The 18,097-nt window shown below is 38.9% G+C and overlaps 1 protein-coding gene across 1 annotated transcript; it reads right to left on the reverse strand.

Annotated features, from left to right (window-relative positions):
• Positions 1 to 4,810: 4,810 nt before the first annotated feature.
• Positions 4,811 to 16,820, reverse strand: nup42 (nucleoporin 42). Its single transcript, XM_016253854.1, has 7 exons — positions 16,592 to 16,820; positions 13,766 to 14,000; positions 10,034 to 10,122; positions 9,779 to 9,855; positions 6,995 to 7,081; positions 6,805 to 6,916; positions 4,811 to 5,331 (listed from the first exon to the last, which is right to left on the reverse strand). Exons 1-7 carry the CDS (start codon positions 16,710 to 16,712, stop codon positions 4,898 to 4,900), a joined length of 1,155 nt encoding a protein of 384 aa, XP_016109340.1. The 5' UTR covers positions 16,713 to 16,820; the 3' UTR covers positions 4,811 to 4,897.
• Positions 16,821 to 18,097: the final 1,277 nt, after the last annotated feature.

The following is an 18,097-nucleotide window of genomic DNA, read 5'->3' on the forward strand; positions in this document are numbered from 1 at the left end:
GCCGGTGTGCCTACACTCATAGAAAATAATGTATTTTAATTTTAAAGACGTGGTGCAACGCGACGCTGCGCTTCTCATCCGGTGCGCGACTGCCTGAAACAATGTTTTTTTTCACCTCCGTGCCCAAACGTCTTTGTTTGGGCTTTCGAAAGCGGATGATGTCAGGAAACAGTGGTTGCAATTTACTTTTTAACTCTGTTCCTGAGCATTATTACCCCAATTTGCTATTGTGTGCTGCGCATTTTACTGAGGACAGCTTCCACAACATGAGGGAGGACAGTGCCGGATTCCCAAAAGCTTTTGTTGAAAGACGGAGCAAGGGGCGGGGCAGTACTGAAACACCGTCTAAGCTGTTCGCCAATCACAACGCACTGGGACAGCTAACCAATCACAACACATTTTGTTTTTCGGAAGGCGGACCTTCATCAAAGCCGGAACTAATCGAGCCGTTTGTGCCAGGATGGGGAGAAAGGTATTGTAATAATGTAAATTATGTGAAAAATAATGTGTTTTTCGAACCACCAAGCATGAGAGCATGTTCTAGTACACCCCCAAAACAAAATCAAGACTTTGTAAAAGAGCATAATAGGACCCCTTTAAACAACCAAAGTTACGAAAGGCGTTAAAACACACGTTTCTTGAGTCCCAGCCAATGGCAGGCCTTGACCTTCATCTTCCGCATCAGCTGGGCCAATGGAAGACGCTAGAATTTCCCAAGACGCAGGAAGTTCTTCACGTCGGACAGGAAGTGGAGCTGGTTTTTCTGGGATCCCCAGAGTTCCTCGGGAACAACGTAATCCAAACACTCCCTCACGAAGAGATACACCCTGTAAGGTGACGAGTGTGACTTCAGCAAAGACTCCATATCCTCAGTCTCTAGATTCACCGAGCACTTCTTCCGCAGGAAGAGAGTGTACGGGCACTTCCTGTGCTGCCGTAAGAGTCGAGCGAACAAGGGAACCATTGCGAAGAAACACTTGGGAAGTTTCCTAAAGTTGGACTGTCCGTCAAACACGTTGGACTCCGATTGGAGGAATATGACGCGAACAAGATCCGCCCCCTGCAGCCGTCTAGCCCCGCCCACACCTCCTTTGAGTTTCCTGTTAAGCAGGAAGCCCTTCAAGCCCCGCCCACCGTAAAGCATACTCAGAACGCAGATGGAACAGCGCGACGGTCGAGGACGACGTTAATCCCGGGTTTTGCGCGTTAAACGGTCCATCGTCGGTTTCGTCCATCGTCAGCTGTAGCCTCTTTATTACCGGACGATCTTCCTGCTTGTCGTTCATTTCTTCCTCTCTCGCTCTCTTTTTCGGGATTATTTTCTTATCGTCTCTTGTAACTTTCTTCCGTGTGACGGCGGCGGGAGTTTTTCGCGTCGTGCCAGACGATGTTTGAGTCGCGGCGCGGTCCAGGAAGAAACCGGACCAGGTGCGCGGCAGCAGAAGATCGTACACGGGACGGTGGCGAAGATTGCGCCATCCTGCAGCAGGTAGCGCATGACCTCCGTTCCCAGGCTCTGGTTGATCCGCTTCCAAAGCCTTGGACCTTGATCCGCTCTGTCTTGAACTGACCTAGACAGGTCTATATTGACTTCATACGTGCGGGAGACAGTTGTGCCCGCATCATGCAAGAGTCCAAGTCCACCCCCAAAAAGGTTGTTTGCTGACACGGCAGCAGGACACTCTTTTGTAGGTTTGTCCGTAACCCTACGCTCCTCAGATGATCGAGTACCAGATCTCGATGTGTCCGTGCCTGATCCTGAGATTGAGCTAATATTAGCCAATCGTCCAGGTAGTTCAAAATTCGGATGCCCTGGAGCCGCAACTAGGTCGGAGCTGCGTCCATACATTTTGTAAACGTTCGAGGAGCCAAAGCTAGTCCGAACGGAAGAACACAATATTGGTATGCTTTGCCCTCGAAAGCAAACCTGAGGAACTTCCTGCGCCTCTTGACGATCTGGATGTGAAAGTATGCATCCTTTAGATCGATGGTTACAAACCAATCTTTGGATTGGACCGGAGACACAATGGACTTTACTGTTAGCATCTTGAACTTGCTCACTCTGAGCACAAGATTTAGACGACGGAATTTGGCGCGAGATGTGCCGCGAGAGTCTTTTCTACGGCCGGCATCGCCACATAGCCGTGATACGCCATTTTAGAAACCGCGGCGAAATCAGCGGCAGCGGGATTAGTGATGTGCGCCGAAAAAGGTTGTTTCCAAGACCTCGAAACCTCGTGGTGGAGGTCTTGGAAGAAGGGGAGAGGCCTACGGGGCTGAGACGGAGTGCGGCTAGACAAAAATCGATTGTCCAGTTTCAACTGGATCTGATTTTGCACCGGCTCGCTATCCCACTCTAACCCCAGCTTATCCACAGCGCGCGTTACAACGTCTAATAGTTCGCTGTAAGACGGGGAGGTGTGTTTCTCCTGTCCACTCGGAGGGAGAGAACTGCACACTTCACCCAATAAATCCTCCAAATTGGAGGCCGCTGTGGACAGCACGTCTTCCGTCATACAACCGAAAGACATCACATCACGAGCTTCCAGGGTAGGCCACAAATTATCATTGACAAAGACCACGGGATCCCCGTAGCGCTCTTTGAGCACTTGTACATGGCTTGGAGAGAGTGAGAGAAAAGGAGAGAATTCCGTTGACTCGCAACAGCAGAAACGGGATAGTGGGGGTTAGATGCGAGGACTACTTTATTTGAGAAGGCCGCGAACCTCGAGTGCAATGCTTTTAGCCGTAGGCTATCACAGTGTCGACAATCAGAAAGGTCGCTAAGCGCCACTTGAGCGTGTTGTAGGCCCAAACATTGCATGCACCTGTCATGAGTGTCTCCTCCTGCGATAAACCTGTCACACAGCTTGATGCATCTCCTGTAGCTCATCGTGTCCGCTGAAGAGGAGTAAACTGCTCTTTCGAAGGAATTAGCTAAGAACACGACAAAAAGAACGCTTTCCTACGGGCGACAGATGACTCACTTCCTGAAGGAAATGAAATCTGATGAAAAAGCGCGAAGCACGCTGATATAGCTCACCTACGTGCGCATTGGGGGCGGTGCTAAGCGCTATTTGGCCAATGAATTGGCGTGATAGTATAAGGGCTTCAGACATTCGTCACACCGAAGACATTCCCAAAGCGATGACGCCATCGCAGCATCGAAGTGAGCCTATGAGAGGGAACCGCATCCATCATGATGTGCAATTTTATAATAATTAATTATAAGTAAATTATTAATATTATTAAACAATAATATGGTTTTTGGATATGGTATATAAAAATTATTCTGTGGTGAAGTAAATACTACAGAAAAACAAAAGTAATTTATTTTAAGGTCAGGCAATAATAAAAAAAACAAAGTAAATAATTGATTAGTACTCAATTCAAGCTTGTAGAAATTAAAGCGTAAACATCAGTAGATATATCAGTAGAAACGTAGATGTTTCTAAGTAAAATATACAGTAAATGATAAAAGAATGGTATAATTAGGTGCTATTTTAAGTCAAATCAAAGCATTGCCAAGTAAGCTTTGATTAAGTGAAAATTACTTATTTACTGGTCAAGCTAAAGTTGCTTATTTTCTGTTAAATTTACTTAACTTAGACAAGTAGATTTTATTTAATACTATATGTGAAATTAAATATAATTATGTAATATTTACTTAATTTCTTTATGAATGTAGTAGTAGTTTGTACAGTAGTAGCAGTAAAATGTACTTAAAATGTGTTAATTGTTATTTAGATTTGATCAAGTAAACCCTACAAGTTATTTTTTCAGTGTACGAGAATAATTTCTTGCAAATGCAGCATCGTATTCTTTGAAGTGCCATGTAAATACCATTGTTTATAAATGAGACTCATTCAGTACCATAGTATATCTGATACACTGAGCAATAAAACATTCAAAATAATCATTCCAATTAGATCAAAAAGTTGCAAATAAATAAATAAATATTTGTGGTTCTGGATGGTTGCTAAGTGGTTGCTAGGGTGTCGGTAGAGTGTTCTAGGCACAGTTGTTATAGTTAACTAAAACTAAATAAAATAAATGTGACCCTAGACCACAAAACATTCTTAATTGTCAATTTTTCGAAAATTGAGATTTATGCATCACCTGGAAGCTGAATAAATAAGCTCTCCATTGATGTATGGTTTGTTAGAATCGGACAATATCTTATACAATGAAAATCTGGAATCTGAGGGTGGAAAAAAATCTAAATATTGAGAAAATCATCTTTAAAGTTGTTCAAATGAAGTTCTTAGCAATGCATATTACTAATCAAACATTAAGTTTTGATATATTTACGGTAGGACATTTACTAAATATCTTCATGGAACATGATCTTTACTTAATATCCTAATGATTTTTGGCATTAAAGAGAAATGTATAATTGTGACCCATACAATGTATTGTTGGCTATTGCTACAAATATCCCCCAGCGACTCAACACTGCTTTTGTGCTGCAGGCTCACATTTTGTTAACTGAAATAAAAACTTGAAAAACATTTTTCCATCTAGTTGCCAAAGAAACATTTCTAATTTTCATTTAGCTTACCTTGATGTACTAAAATTAAAACAGATACTATACAGAACTATACTATAAGAAAACTAATAAAAATGACATATGCACAACATGGGGGAAAAAAATGTAAAAATATAATTCAAATTATAAATAAAAAATAAAACGCATCCCAATATTTATCATAGACAGATAAAATATTTATTTGTTAATATTACTTCTTTTGCAATAACTGTTTTACTCAGTTCATCACTGATTCTATTTTTTATTTCATAGACGTAAAGTCTCTTAAAACACAGACACACTCTCTCTCTTGGTCTATAAACACGTTTAATAATATTGCATTAAACAGACAAACCCCCAGAGTCCGCATTAGACCACGAGGAGGTCAGCAGGAGGCGGTTTGAGAGGGATCTGTCCCAGCGTGAAGCGTTTAGCTGTGAACTCCTTCAGTTCTTCAGCCGTCAGGTCACTGTGGGCCGAGAACAGACCAGTGTCTGCAGCTCTAGTGCTGCTCTGACCGAAGCCCCCGCCGTCAGCCGGTCCCGGGGACCCTCCTGGAGACGGCTTGAAGCTGAACGCAGACACAGAGCTGGACGCTGCTGCAGCACTGGATTTGTCGTCTGCGGCTGGTCCTGCGAAAGAAAAGGAGGCCGCAGACGCAGCAGGAGCGCTGAAACCTGACGGGGGCTGAGCGAACGTGCCACTGCCCAAACCAGAGGCATGCTGGGTATTTGTCGTTTCAAAGCCAGTTTTGGACGGGGCGAAGCTGAAACCGCTACTGCTCTGAGAGCCTGGACCAAACCCTGAGAAAACAACACAACATTTCATTTCGTAAGATCACAGGAATGTTGAGATCCCATTTTTCAAGAGCTGGTTGGTTGCATTTAAATCAGGCTAAAACATGACCATACAAACTACATACAATAAATACAAACATTTTGGCAACACTTTACAATAAGCTCCCATTAGTTAACGAGAAATACATTTGTTACAGTATTTATGTTTAATGTATATTTGTTTTATTTTTTATATATGACTCTGCAGCACAAAAGCAGTGTTGAGTCGCTGGGGGATATTTGTAGCAATAGCCAACAATACATTGCATGGGTCACAATTATACATTTCTCTTTTATGCCAAAAATCATTAGGATATTCAGTAAAGATCATGTTCCATGAAGATATTTTGTAAATGTCCTACTGTAAATATATCAAAACTTAATGTTTGATTAGTAATATGCATTGCTAAGAACTTCATTTGGACAACTTTAAAGATGATTTTCTCAATATTTAGATTTTTTTGCACCCTCAGATTCCAGATTTTCAAATATTGTGCTATCCTAACAAACCATACATCAACGGAAAGCTTATTTATTCAGCTTTCATATGATGCATAAATCTCAATTTCGGAAAATTGACCCTTATGACTGGTTTTGTGCTCATAACACATTACATGTTTATTTTATTTTTCTAATGTTTCTTATTTAATCTTACCATTTTTTTAACATCCCTTCATTTATGTTTATTTATATATTAAAATATTCACACAGTTACTTTAAATAGTAATGATATTTTACAGTTTTTACTGTATTTTTGACCAAATAAATGCAGCCTCGGTGAGCAGAAGAGACTTCTTTAAAAAACATTTTTTTTAAATCTTACAGACCCTAAATTTTGGTAGTGTACAATTCATTAAATTTCCGGAAACTTTCCAAAAATCCCTGGAATATTCCAAAAAATTTCTAAATTTTTGCAACCCTATTATATATATATATATATATATAAAACAATATTTTAAACATTCCTATATTTATTAATCTTTGTTAACATGAATAAAAACACATTCATTCATGTTAGCTCAGCTTTTAATCGTTTATTAGTAAATGCTGAAATCAACATGAACTAACATTAATAAATGCTTCAGAAGTGTTTTTCAATGTTAGTTCAAATGGAACCTTACTGTTAAGTGTTTCCACAATTTTGTCTGTAAGAGGTTCTTTATATGTACTTCTGATACAATTGTTATCATTAGTTTTTCTAGATCCCATCTTATTAAATAAGTCCTTCAAAGCTTGTCCTGGTCAAAATCGTTGCCTCATGGTATAAATTAGGTAGAGCAAAAACGTGTGTTTTAGAGACAAGTGCTACAATATTGACATTTTTGTGGTTCTGTCTGTCAATGAGTCACTCTAGTCGACTGGATATATATATAAAAAAAAAAAAAACTAAAATATAATTTGTTCCATTTCCCAAGATTTCTGACTGAATCCAGAACAAACCTCCTGCTCCAAAGCCAGATGATGAAGATGAAGATGTGGTTCCAAACGCTGATGCAGAGGAGCCGAACTCATGTGTTGATGTTTGTGAACTGGGGTCATTGAGCTCGGAGATCTGAGGACATCAATCACATGACTTCAGCTATGTTTGTGCATGCGGTTCAGTGTCAGATGAAGCTTGTGAAGATCTTACCACACTGATCCGAGTGGAGCTGCTCATGGTCCGCAGCTCCTGAACTCTGCTCCTCCACTGGTCTGCCAGCTGCTGAACCGAGTTCATCTGAAACAACACAGATTGAGAGCTTTTACAAACATCAAACCAGAACTCTCAGTGAGTGCCAAGTTAACTGGCAACAGAAATGTGACCCTGGAGCACAAAACCAGTCATAAGGGTCAATTTTTGGAAATTGAGATTTATACATCAAATAAATAAGCTTTCCATTGATGTATGGTTTGTTAGGATCGGACAATATTTGAAAATCTGGAATCTGAGGGTGCAAAAAAATCTAAATATTGAGAAAATCATCTTTAAAGTTGTTCAAATTAAGTTCTTAGCAATGCATATTACTAATCAAAAATTACGTTTTTATATATTTACGGTAGGAAATGTACAAAATATCTTCATGGAACATGACGAGTGCCAAGTTAACTGGCAACAGAAATGTGGCCCTGGAGCACAAAACCAGTCATAAGGGTCAATTTTTGGAAATTGAGATTTATACATCAAATAAATAAGCTTTCCATTGATGTATGGTTTGTTAGGATCGGACAATATTTGAAAATCTGGAATCTGAGGGTGCAAAAAAATCTAAATATTGAGAAAATCATCTTTAAAGTTGTTCAAATTAAGTTCTTAGCAATGCATATTACTAATCAAAAATTACGTTTTTATATATTTACGGTAGGAAATGTACAAAATATCTTCATGGAACATGATCTTTACTTAATATCCTAATGATTTTTGGCATAAAAGAAAAATCTATAATTTTGACCCATACAATGTATTGTTGGCTATTGCTACAAATATCCCCCAGCGACTCAACACTGCTTTTGTGCTCCAGGGTCACTAATTATTCATCAAGGACGCATTAAATTAATCAAAAGTGACAGTAAAGACATTTATAATGCTGCAAAAGAGTTCTATTTCAAATAAATGCTGTTCTTTAGAAACTTTTATTAATCTGTGAATCTTGAAAAATAAAATGCATCACAGTTTCCACAAAAATATCGTGCAGCACAACTGTGTTCAACATTAATAATAATCAGAAATGTTTCTTGAGCAGCAAATCAGCATATTAGAACGATTTCTGAAGATCATGTGACACTGAAGACTGGAGTAATGATGCTGAAAATACAGCTGCGCATCACAGAAATACAGTACAGTTTAACAGATATTCACACAGAAAACAGATTTTTAAACTGCAATAATATTTCACAATATTACTATTTTTTCTGTATTTTTAATCAAATAAATGCAGCCTTGATGAGCAGAAGAAACTTCTTCTAAGAATCATTAAAACGTGCACTGATCCTGAACTTGAGCATCATTGAAAGGTGTTTTTCTGTGTTATTGTGTGTCAGGGGGACTCTGGCGGGCCGCTGATGTGTGAAGAGGCTGCTGGTTGGGTTCTGGTCGGCGTCACGTCGTTTGGCATCGGCTGTGCTCGACCGCAGCGGCCCGGAGCGTACGCTCGCGTCAGTCTCTTCGTTCAGTGGCTGGCAGAGAACCGCCGCATCAACTCCGACTGGAGAGGCTTCTGATCATTCTCCCAGCAACTCAGCTTTTATATCTGTGTCCCTGCAGCACAAAAGCAGTGTTGAGTCGCTGGGGGATATTTGTAGCAATAGCCAACAATACATTGTATGGGTCACAATTATACATTTCTCTTTTATGCCAAAAATCATTAGGATATTAAGTAAAGATCATGTTCCTTGAAGATATTTAGTAAATCTCCTACCATAAATATATCAAATTGAGAATATGTCTAGAGGCCCTCTTTTGAATGAGACCACCCTGGCGTGGATAGCCCCCGGGGTTCGGGAGTTACAGGTGATTAAATTCGCGGTCCGGCGCCGACCGATCTAGCGATCCCGGGGGGCTACCGACGCGCGGAGGGTGGCGTTTGAGAGGCTCCTCGAGCTGAAGGGATGCCCCGAATTTGGTGGAGATCCGCCGGCACGTTCGTGAGATAGTGACACACGTCAACACTTTCCCTTCAGTAAGGACTTGTTCATGCAGCATTCAAGCGTTGTCTTATTCGACCGTAAGTGCCCCGCGAAGTGGACCTCACATGATATTCCGCCATGATTCCAGTTCCAAGAGAACGTACACGTTGCAATCAAAGGGCATTAAAAAGTGTTTATTTACAGAGGTATATTATGTCCCACTTCACACTTCTCTAGTAAGTTTCGTCTGTGTGTGAAGACAGTAGAACAAATCCATGAATGAATGTTTGAAGTGAAATAAACTTCAACGGAATAAAGTTGAATGGAATTGAATTAAAGTTGAATAAACTTCAACTTTACTGTTCAGTGCACTGATGTCACTCATTTTGGATAATAAAGTTTGTTAAATTGTTAAATGCTCTGCCTCCATCATTACATATCTTTGTCACGTCATTATAAGTGTTTGATCACCACATTTGAGTGATCATTGCAAAAAATGTGTTTATGTATATATATTCGGTTTATGTATATATATATATATTCTATATATAGTACCAGTCAAATGTTTGGACACAAGAATGGGAAAATGTCCAAACTTTTGACTGGTACTGTACTATAATATATACAAAGAATATTGGCCGATATATCGATATCGGTCTTTTTTCTACTCCCAAATATCGGTATCGGCCCCAAAAAAACCCATATCAGTCGGGCTCTAGTAAAAAGCGTAGCTCCCTCAAATGCACAGATGCTGCTGCAATGTTGTGTATTAATCTTCTCTTTCATTGTAGAAGTGAAGTCGTGGTCTTACGTAAGCCTGTAAATCACCAGATGCTCGGCCGGTGTAATACTCCAGCCTCAGCTCCTCAGGAGACACCTCGACAAACCCTGCAAAACACACAGATAACATTCACAACACGAAGACAAAACTCCTCCATTTACTCCCAGAATAACTCAACGCAACAGCTTAGACGCAGCAGTTCAGGAGAGAACATTTTCACTGTGCAAAACCCACCAGCTATTTGCTTTAGAGGCAAAAGACTGAAAGTCTGAGTGCTAAACTCACCTGAAAGCTTGCCGGGGAGGACAGAATAACAGGAAAACGGCCACTGACCCGAAGTCTGCCAGATCTCCATGTCTTTCTGGATAGTATCCCTGAAATAAAAGCAAGCATGCAACAGTGAGACAAAGCGCAGTGCATCAGAAGAGTTCATTTGCAAAAACCGATAACGCCACTTTCAACAAAAAAAAAACGAGCTGATTGCCGTGCATTATTCTCCACACATAGCGCGCTCTGAACCCTAAACACGTCGTTTTGTCGAAAAAGCCGGTTTTGTTCACTTCCAAGGCATCGCAAGTTCACGTTTCACTGCAGAAGCCGATATGCGCTCTTGTTGTTTTTGAACAGAAGCCGATAAATCCATTTTAGCGAATCAGCGCGCTGTATTCAGGTCAGGTGACAAGGCTACTTTCACTCTGAAAGGACACGCTAGCTGAGAGGAGTCTCGTCAAAGCTGACTAAAAGTGATCGAGGATCATTTCGACGAACTTGATGAACCTGTGATATCTTCTTCAGGGCGAAAAAGGAAAATAAAAGCTGAAAGGTTTTCACGGAAGCTTGCGAAAGCAGCGCGTTACAACGGAGAGGGAAAAGCTCAGTGTAATCACATCCATACAGTTTATGATCACCACAACAACAACGCTTGTCAGGCGTCTACATTGCCATCTGAGGAGATTACGAAGATTAAACCAGTGTTTTTATAAACTCTAAAGCATGAAATGTGGAGTTATCTGCTTTTGCTATAAAACAAACTTTTAATATGTAAAAAAAAAAACATACTTTCAATGAACTTTAATTTTGTAATTACCTGTATTTGTTTAAAGGGGTCATCGGATGCAAAATTCACTTTTGTTGTTGTTTGAACAAAAACGTGTGTTGGAAGTGTGTGTACACATCCATCCTATAATGATAAAAATCCACCCAGTGGTTTTTAAAATCCCCTTTCTCACATCAGGCTGTTCTGAGATTACTGTCAGAATGACGTAGTTCTGCACAGGCCCCTCCCACAATAGTTGATTGACAGGGCTGTCTTACCTTAGCTCCGCCCTGAGTGAGCTGTCATCAGTCCACCATTGTGTCGATTGTGCAGGGGAAGACAAGAACGTCTCTGATTAAGCGATTGAGGTGTTTTGTTGTTGGATGTAGTAACGAATATAGCAGTCGTTATTCACTCCCGACATCTGTGACGCAGAGAATTAACGTTACTTTAATTTTTTAAGGGAATGTGTCGACCCCCGATCTACATAAATGCGTTTAAGTTAATGCGAATCATTCGTGATCCAGCTTCATCTACAGTAGAAGTGAGTATAAGGGTTTTTTATGAATCTTTGCAAATCGCCTTTCCTAATAACGTGCTAGTTAGCAAGTTTAGCGGCTGAAGTTTACAGTCTGCTCGTCACTCCACGGTAGAGAGGGGCGGGGTCAGCAGAGCTCATTAGCATTTAAAGCAACACGGACTAGAACAGCTTGCTGAAAACAGCTGATTTTGACAGGGTAAAAAGGGTGTTTTTTACACTACCATTGAGAAATTTTAACTAAAGTATGTTATAGACGTTTCATTAAGACCCTAAAGAATCATATCAACTTGTGGAAATTGGGCATCCGATGACCTCTTTAAGTTATTATTACTTAATCAAAACAAACCAACTGCAGTTCGATTGATATTACTTGGAATGCGCAATAAAAAAACCTCCCGAGATTTCTGAAAAAATAAAATAAAAATTTAGTTTTTGCAAATGAACTCTTCTGGTTAAGCAGCGAGTGCATGGATGTAAACTGCACTTACACATCATCCGTGGAGCTCTGTACATCTTTATCAGAGTGACTGTGCGAGGCGAGCGCTGAGAATCTGTTCTGGCCGCTGAAGCTGAAGTCAGAGCTCTTGACGTCTCGTGACGCTCCTCCTCCTCCTCCTCCTCCTCGGCTCCAGTCATTATCTCCGTCACGAGAGAACGAGGACGGCTGGACGTAATCGCCGCCGGTGCGCTGAGACGGGTTTATCCACACGCGGTTCCCATAACCTGAGAAACACCAACAACACGAGTCAGTCACTGCTGCTGGAGCTCAGTTTAGAGATGAAGCGTGTCAGTAAAAAAGTATGTTGCACCGTGACCACTCCCCCTCCTTGGTCTACAAAAAGGTCTGATATTGATTTAGTGACACTCTTATGGAAATATGATAATATTTTATAATTATCATTTAAATCAAATTTTTAAACTGCGTATCATAATTCAAGATCTCAGGAAAATGTTATGGTGTTTCAAATCAAAATATGACTTTCTGTTATGAAACCGGACGTTAATGTCATATGAGGACACCGGGACTAAAAGCATGTTTATTACGCATTTTGGCACGACACAACAAATTAATAGGGAAATAAATAATATTTCAATATTCCTATGAAATATTATATATTATGAAAATCTTGTCAATTACTACTCCCATTATTACACTTCTTTTTTCATCACACGTTGCCCCAAAAACACATTAATATGCAAATTAGATTTCGTTTATAGATACAATGTATATAATGAGAAAACCTGTTTACAGCTGTTTTACACACATTTTGCATGAAGAAAAATGGTATATCAAATCATTCTGTTATAACAGTTGAGAATTATCTTTATACAAAGATTTATATAAAGAATTATCTTTATACTTTATGCATGTTTATTCATGTCTGAATGAAATATAATTTTTTACATTTAAAACAATGTAATGACATGAAAAAATACTAATTATTTTCTTTAAATGCTTTGCCGGGTCTTAAGAAGTTAATACAGTATTATTATTAAAAAGACTATTTATTATTACAGAATTAATACACTTTAAAAGAATATACCGAATGTAATATTTTCAGACACTTATTGCATTTCTTCGCAAATTAAATGTAAATGTATTATAGTTTAAATTAATAGTCAACGCAACTAGTTCATGTGCATCGTACATCATATGTAATTTTATAATTATTTCTATTGTCTTTGAAATATGTGCACTGACAGAGTGAGCTGTCATCAGTCCACCATTGTGTCGATTGTGCAGGGGAAGACAAGAACGTCTCTGATTAAGCGATTGAGGTGTTTTGTTGTTGGATGTAGTAACGAATATAGCAGTCGTTATTCACTCCCGACATCTGTGACGCAGAGAATTAACGTTACTTTAATTTTTTAAGGGAATGTGTCGACCCCCGATCTACATAAATGCGTTTAAGTTAATGCGAATCATTCGTGATCCAGCTTCATCTACAGTAGAAGTGAGTATAAGGGTTTTTTATGAATCTTTGCAAATCGCCTTTCCTAATAACGTGCTAGTTAGCAAGTTTAGCGGCTGAAGTTTACAGTCTGCTCGTCACTCCACGGTAGAGAGGGGCGGGGTCAGCAGAGCTCATTAGCATTTAAAGCAACACGGACTAGAACAGCTCGCTGAAAACAGCTGATTTTGACAGGGTAAAAAGGGTGTTTTTTACACTACCATTGAGAAATTTTAACTAAAGTATGTTATAGACGTTTCATTAAGACCCTAAAGAATCATATCAACTTGTGGAAATTGGGCATCCGATGACCTCTTTAAGTTATTATTACTTAATCAAAACAAACCAACTGCAGTTCGATTGATATTACTTGGAATGCGCAATAAAAAAACCTCCCGAGATTTCTGAAAAAATAAAATAAAAATTTAGTTTTTGCAAATGAACTCTTCTGGTTAAGCAGCGAGTGCATGGATGTAAACTGCACTTACACATCATCCGTGGAGCTCTGTACATCTTTATCAGAGTGACTGTGCGAGGCGAGCGCTGAGAATCTGTTCTGGCCGCTGAAGCTGAAGTCAGAGCTCTTGACGTCTCGTGACGCTCCTCCTCCTCCTCCTCCTCCTCGGCTCCAGTCATTATCTCCGTCACGAGAGAACGAGGACGGCTGGACGTAATCGCCGCCGGTGCGCTGAGACGGGTTTATCCACACGCGGTTCCCATAACCTGAGAAACACCAACAACACGAGTCAGTCACTGCTGCTGGAGCTCAGTTTAGAGATGAAGCGTGTCAGTAAAAAAGTATGTTGCACCGTGACCACTCCCCCTCCTTGGTCTACAAAAAGGTCTGATATTGATTTAGTGACACTCTTATGGAAATATGATAATATTTTATAATTATCATTTAAATCAAATTTTTAAACTGCGTATCATAATTCAAGATCTCAGGAAAATGTTATGGTGTTTCAAATCAAAATATGACTTTCTGTTATGAAACCGGACGTTAATGTCATATGAGGACACCGGGACTAAAAGCATGTTTATTACGCATTTTGGCACGACACAACAAATGAATAGGGAAATAAATAATATTTCAATATTCCTATGAAATATTATATATTATGAAAATCTTGTCAATTACTACTCCCATTATTACACTTCTTTTTTCATCACACGTTGCCCCAAAAACACATTAATATGCAAATTAGATTTCGTTTATAGATACAATGTATATAATGAGAAAACCTGTTTACAGCTGTTTTACACACATTTTGCATGAAGAAAAATGGTATATCAAATCATTCTGTTATAACAGTTGAGAATTATCTTTATACAAAGATTTATATAAAGAATTATCTTTATACTTTATGCATGTTTATTCATGTCTGAATGAAATATAATTTTTTACATTTAAAACAATGTAATGACATGAAAAAATACTAATTATTTTCTTTAAATGCTTTGCCGGGTCTTAAGAAGTTAATACAGTATTATTATTAAAAAGACTATTTATTATTACAGAATTAATACACTTTAAAAGAATATACCGAATGTAATATTTTCAGACACTTATTGCATTTCTTCGCAAATTAAATGTAAATGTATTATAGTTTAAATTAATAGTCAACGCAACTAGTTCATGTGCATCGTACATCATATGTAATTTTATAATTATTTCTATTGTCTTTGAAATATGTGCACTGACAACTGACCAAATAAACTGAAAATATACACTGCCGTTTTAAAAGTTTGGGATCAGTAAGATTTGTAATGTGTTTTAAAGAAGTCTCTTCTGCTCATCAAGGCTGCATTTACTGGTTTTCTATTTTAAAGGGATAGTTCACGCAAAAATGAATATTTGATGTTTATCTGCTTACCCCCTGCAGGGCATCCAAGATGTAGGTGACTTTGTTTCTTCAGTAGAACACAAATTATGATTTTTAACCGTTGCAGTCTGTCAGTCGTATAATGCATGGCAATGGTAACAAAATCTATGAGAGTAAAAAAACATGCACAGACAAATCCAAATTAAACCCTGCGGCTCGTGACGACACATTGATGTCCTAAGACACGAAACGATCGGTTTGTGCGAGAAACCGAACAGTATTTATATCATATTTTACCTCAAATACACCACTATGTCCAACTTCCTTGAGCGCGCGCACGGCATCCGGTGCGTGAGGTGTGTACGCGCTCTGGCGTAGTTTACGTTAATGGCTGTGTTGATATCCAGCCGAAGAGCAATCAAGCATAACTTCAGGCGAGCAGGCTCAGAAGTTGGGAATACGTGGAAAGTCACCACTCCCGAATGAGTTCGCGCGAGAGAACGTAATCTTTTAGTTTTAAGTCCGGTTGAACAATCCGGATAAGCGCAAGTAAGTACCATTTTGATTAGCCGTCGTACCTACAATGGCTGTGCACTGTGTAAACAATGAGTGACGTATACGCGCGAGAGATCACTTCCGGCGCTCGCGTAAACTACGGCAGAGCGCGTAGCCGCGTACACACCTCACGCACCGGATGCCGTGCGCGCGCTCAAAGCAGCTGGACATAGTGCTGTATTAGAGGTCAAAAATGATATAAATACTGTTCGGTTTCTCGCACAAACCGATGGTTTCATGTCTTAGGACATCGATGTGTCGCCACGAGCCGCAGGGTTTAATTTGGATTTGTCTGCGCATGTTTTTTTTTACTCTCATAGATTTTGTTACCATTGCCATGCATTATACGACTGACAGACTGCAACGGTTAAAGTTAAAAATCATCAAATGTGTTCTACTGAAGAAACAAAGCCACCTACATCTTGGATGCCCTGCAGGGGGTGAGCAGATAAACATCACATTTACATTTCTGGGTGAACTATCCCTTTAATATACTTTAAAATATAATTTATTTCTGTGATGCAAAGCTTAATTTTCAGCATCATTACTCCATTCAGTGTCACGTGACAGTTTTGCTGCTTAATATATATATATTATTATTATTTTTTTTTTTAACCCGTGATACTTTTTTTCCCCAGAACTCTTTGATGAATGAAGTTCAAAAGAACAGCATTTATTTAATTTAGTTAAAATATAAATCACTATTATCCATTATAAATCAACGTGATAAACGAGTTAGGTCAAAAGTAATCTGATTACATTACCTAAAATATGTAATGTAACGGATTGCGTTACTAACCGCGGTTTCTGTCATCAGTAATGGATTACTTCGGTTATTTGTTTTGTAAGACACACTCGGTTGAATCAGGCTGTATCTGGATTCTGTTTAGCTCACAAAAACATAAGGTTGTTAAATATATAACGTGTTAGTTTGACCTCCTCTGCTCGGCTGCTGGGTTCCTCTGTAATCTCCTCCTCTTTCGCCTCTCGGGTGTTCATTCCAGCACTTTTCTCCGTATCTACAGCGACCTTGAAGAAAGAAGTTGCACACCGTCATTTTTTAACTCTACAAACACAAATAATGTGCTGTTTGTGGAACGGAGAGTTTGACGCTGCTTCTCGAGCGACGGCGTGACGCACGACGCACGACGCACATTCGGACGTAAACAAACTTTTCAAAATAAAAGTCTTGACGCGGCGCCCTCTGGGGATTTGAGCTGTATTAAAACATTTATTGCATAAAATAAAGATCTGATCTAGACACAGTTTTCTGTCTTTGGAGAAAGGGTTTAATTTACTTATGCAGCATGTTAGCTGGAAACTTTGATGGTGTGTGTATATATATATATATATATATATATATATATATATATAAAAAAAAAAAAATAATTAAAAAAAATACAATTATACAATTACCCTGTTCATTTATAGTCATTGCAAATTAAAAAAATATTGTAAGATAGGTAGCATGTTTAAAGCATGAATTAGCACATAGCTAGAATGTTTGAACATGTTTTACCATGTTTTTAGCATGATTAACATGTTGCTAGTATGTTTCTACCATGATTAGCATGTTGTTAACATATTGCTAGCTTGTTTCTAGCATGATTAGCATGTTGTTAGCATATTGCTAGCTTGTTTCTAGCATGATTAACATGTTGTTAACATATTGCTAGCTTGTTTCTAGCATGATTAGCTTGTTGTTAGCATATTGCTAGCTTGTTTCTAGCATTATTGGCTTGTTGTTAGCATATTGCTAGCATGATTGGCTTGTCGTTAGCATATTGCTAGCTTGTTTCTAGCATGATTAGCATGTTGTTAGCATTTTGCTAGCTTGTTTCTGGCATGATTAGCATGTTGTTAACATATTGCTAGCCTGTTTCTGGCATGATTAGCATGTTGTTAACATATTGCTAGCCTGTTTCTGGCATGATTAGCATGTTGTTAACATATTGCTAGCCAGTTTTTAGCATGATTAGCATGTTGTTAGCATATCGCTAGCTTGTTTCTAGCATGATTAGCATGTTGTTAGCATATTGCTAGCTTGTTTCTGGCATGATTAGCATGTTGTTAACATATTGCTAGCCTGTTTCTGGCATGATTAGCATGTTGTTAACATATTGCTAGCCAGTTTTTAGCATGATTAGCATGTTGTTAGCATATCGCTAGCTTGTTTCTAGCATGATTAGTATGTTGTTAGCATATTGCTAGCTTGTTTCTAGCATGATTAGCATGTCTCTAGCATGTTGTTAGCATGTTTCTAGCATAATTAGCATGTTGCTAGAATGAACTAGTACATTGTTATAATAAATGAATGGTCTTGGCTCATTTGAACATTCCGTCAATGCAAGTCTATGAGATTTTTATGATTTTTAATCTCAATTTTTATGAAAACTGTAAGTCCGATCAGTTAGAAAAGAGCAAGCACACTAAATCAGAACA

The sequence above is a fragment of the Sinocyclocheilus grahami genome, unplaced genomic scaffold, assembly GCF_001515645.1.
Source record: "Sinocyclocheilus grahami isolate Dianchi unplaced genomic scaffold, SAMN03320097.WGS_v1.1 scaffold1207.1, whole genome shotgun sequence".
Classification (NCBI taxonomy): domain Eukaryota; kingdom Metazoa; phylum Chordata; class Actinopteri; order Cypriniformes; family Cyprinidae; genus Sinocyclocheilus; species Sinocyclocheilus grahami.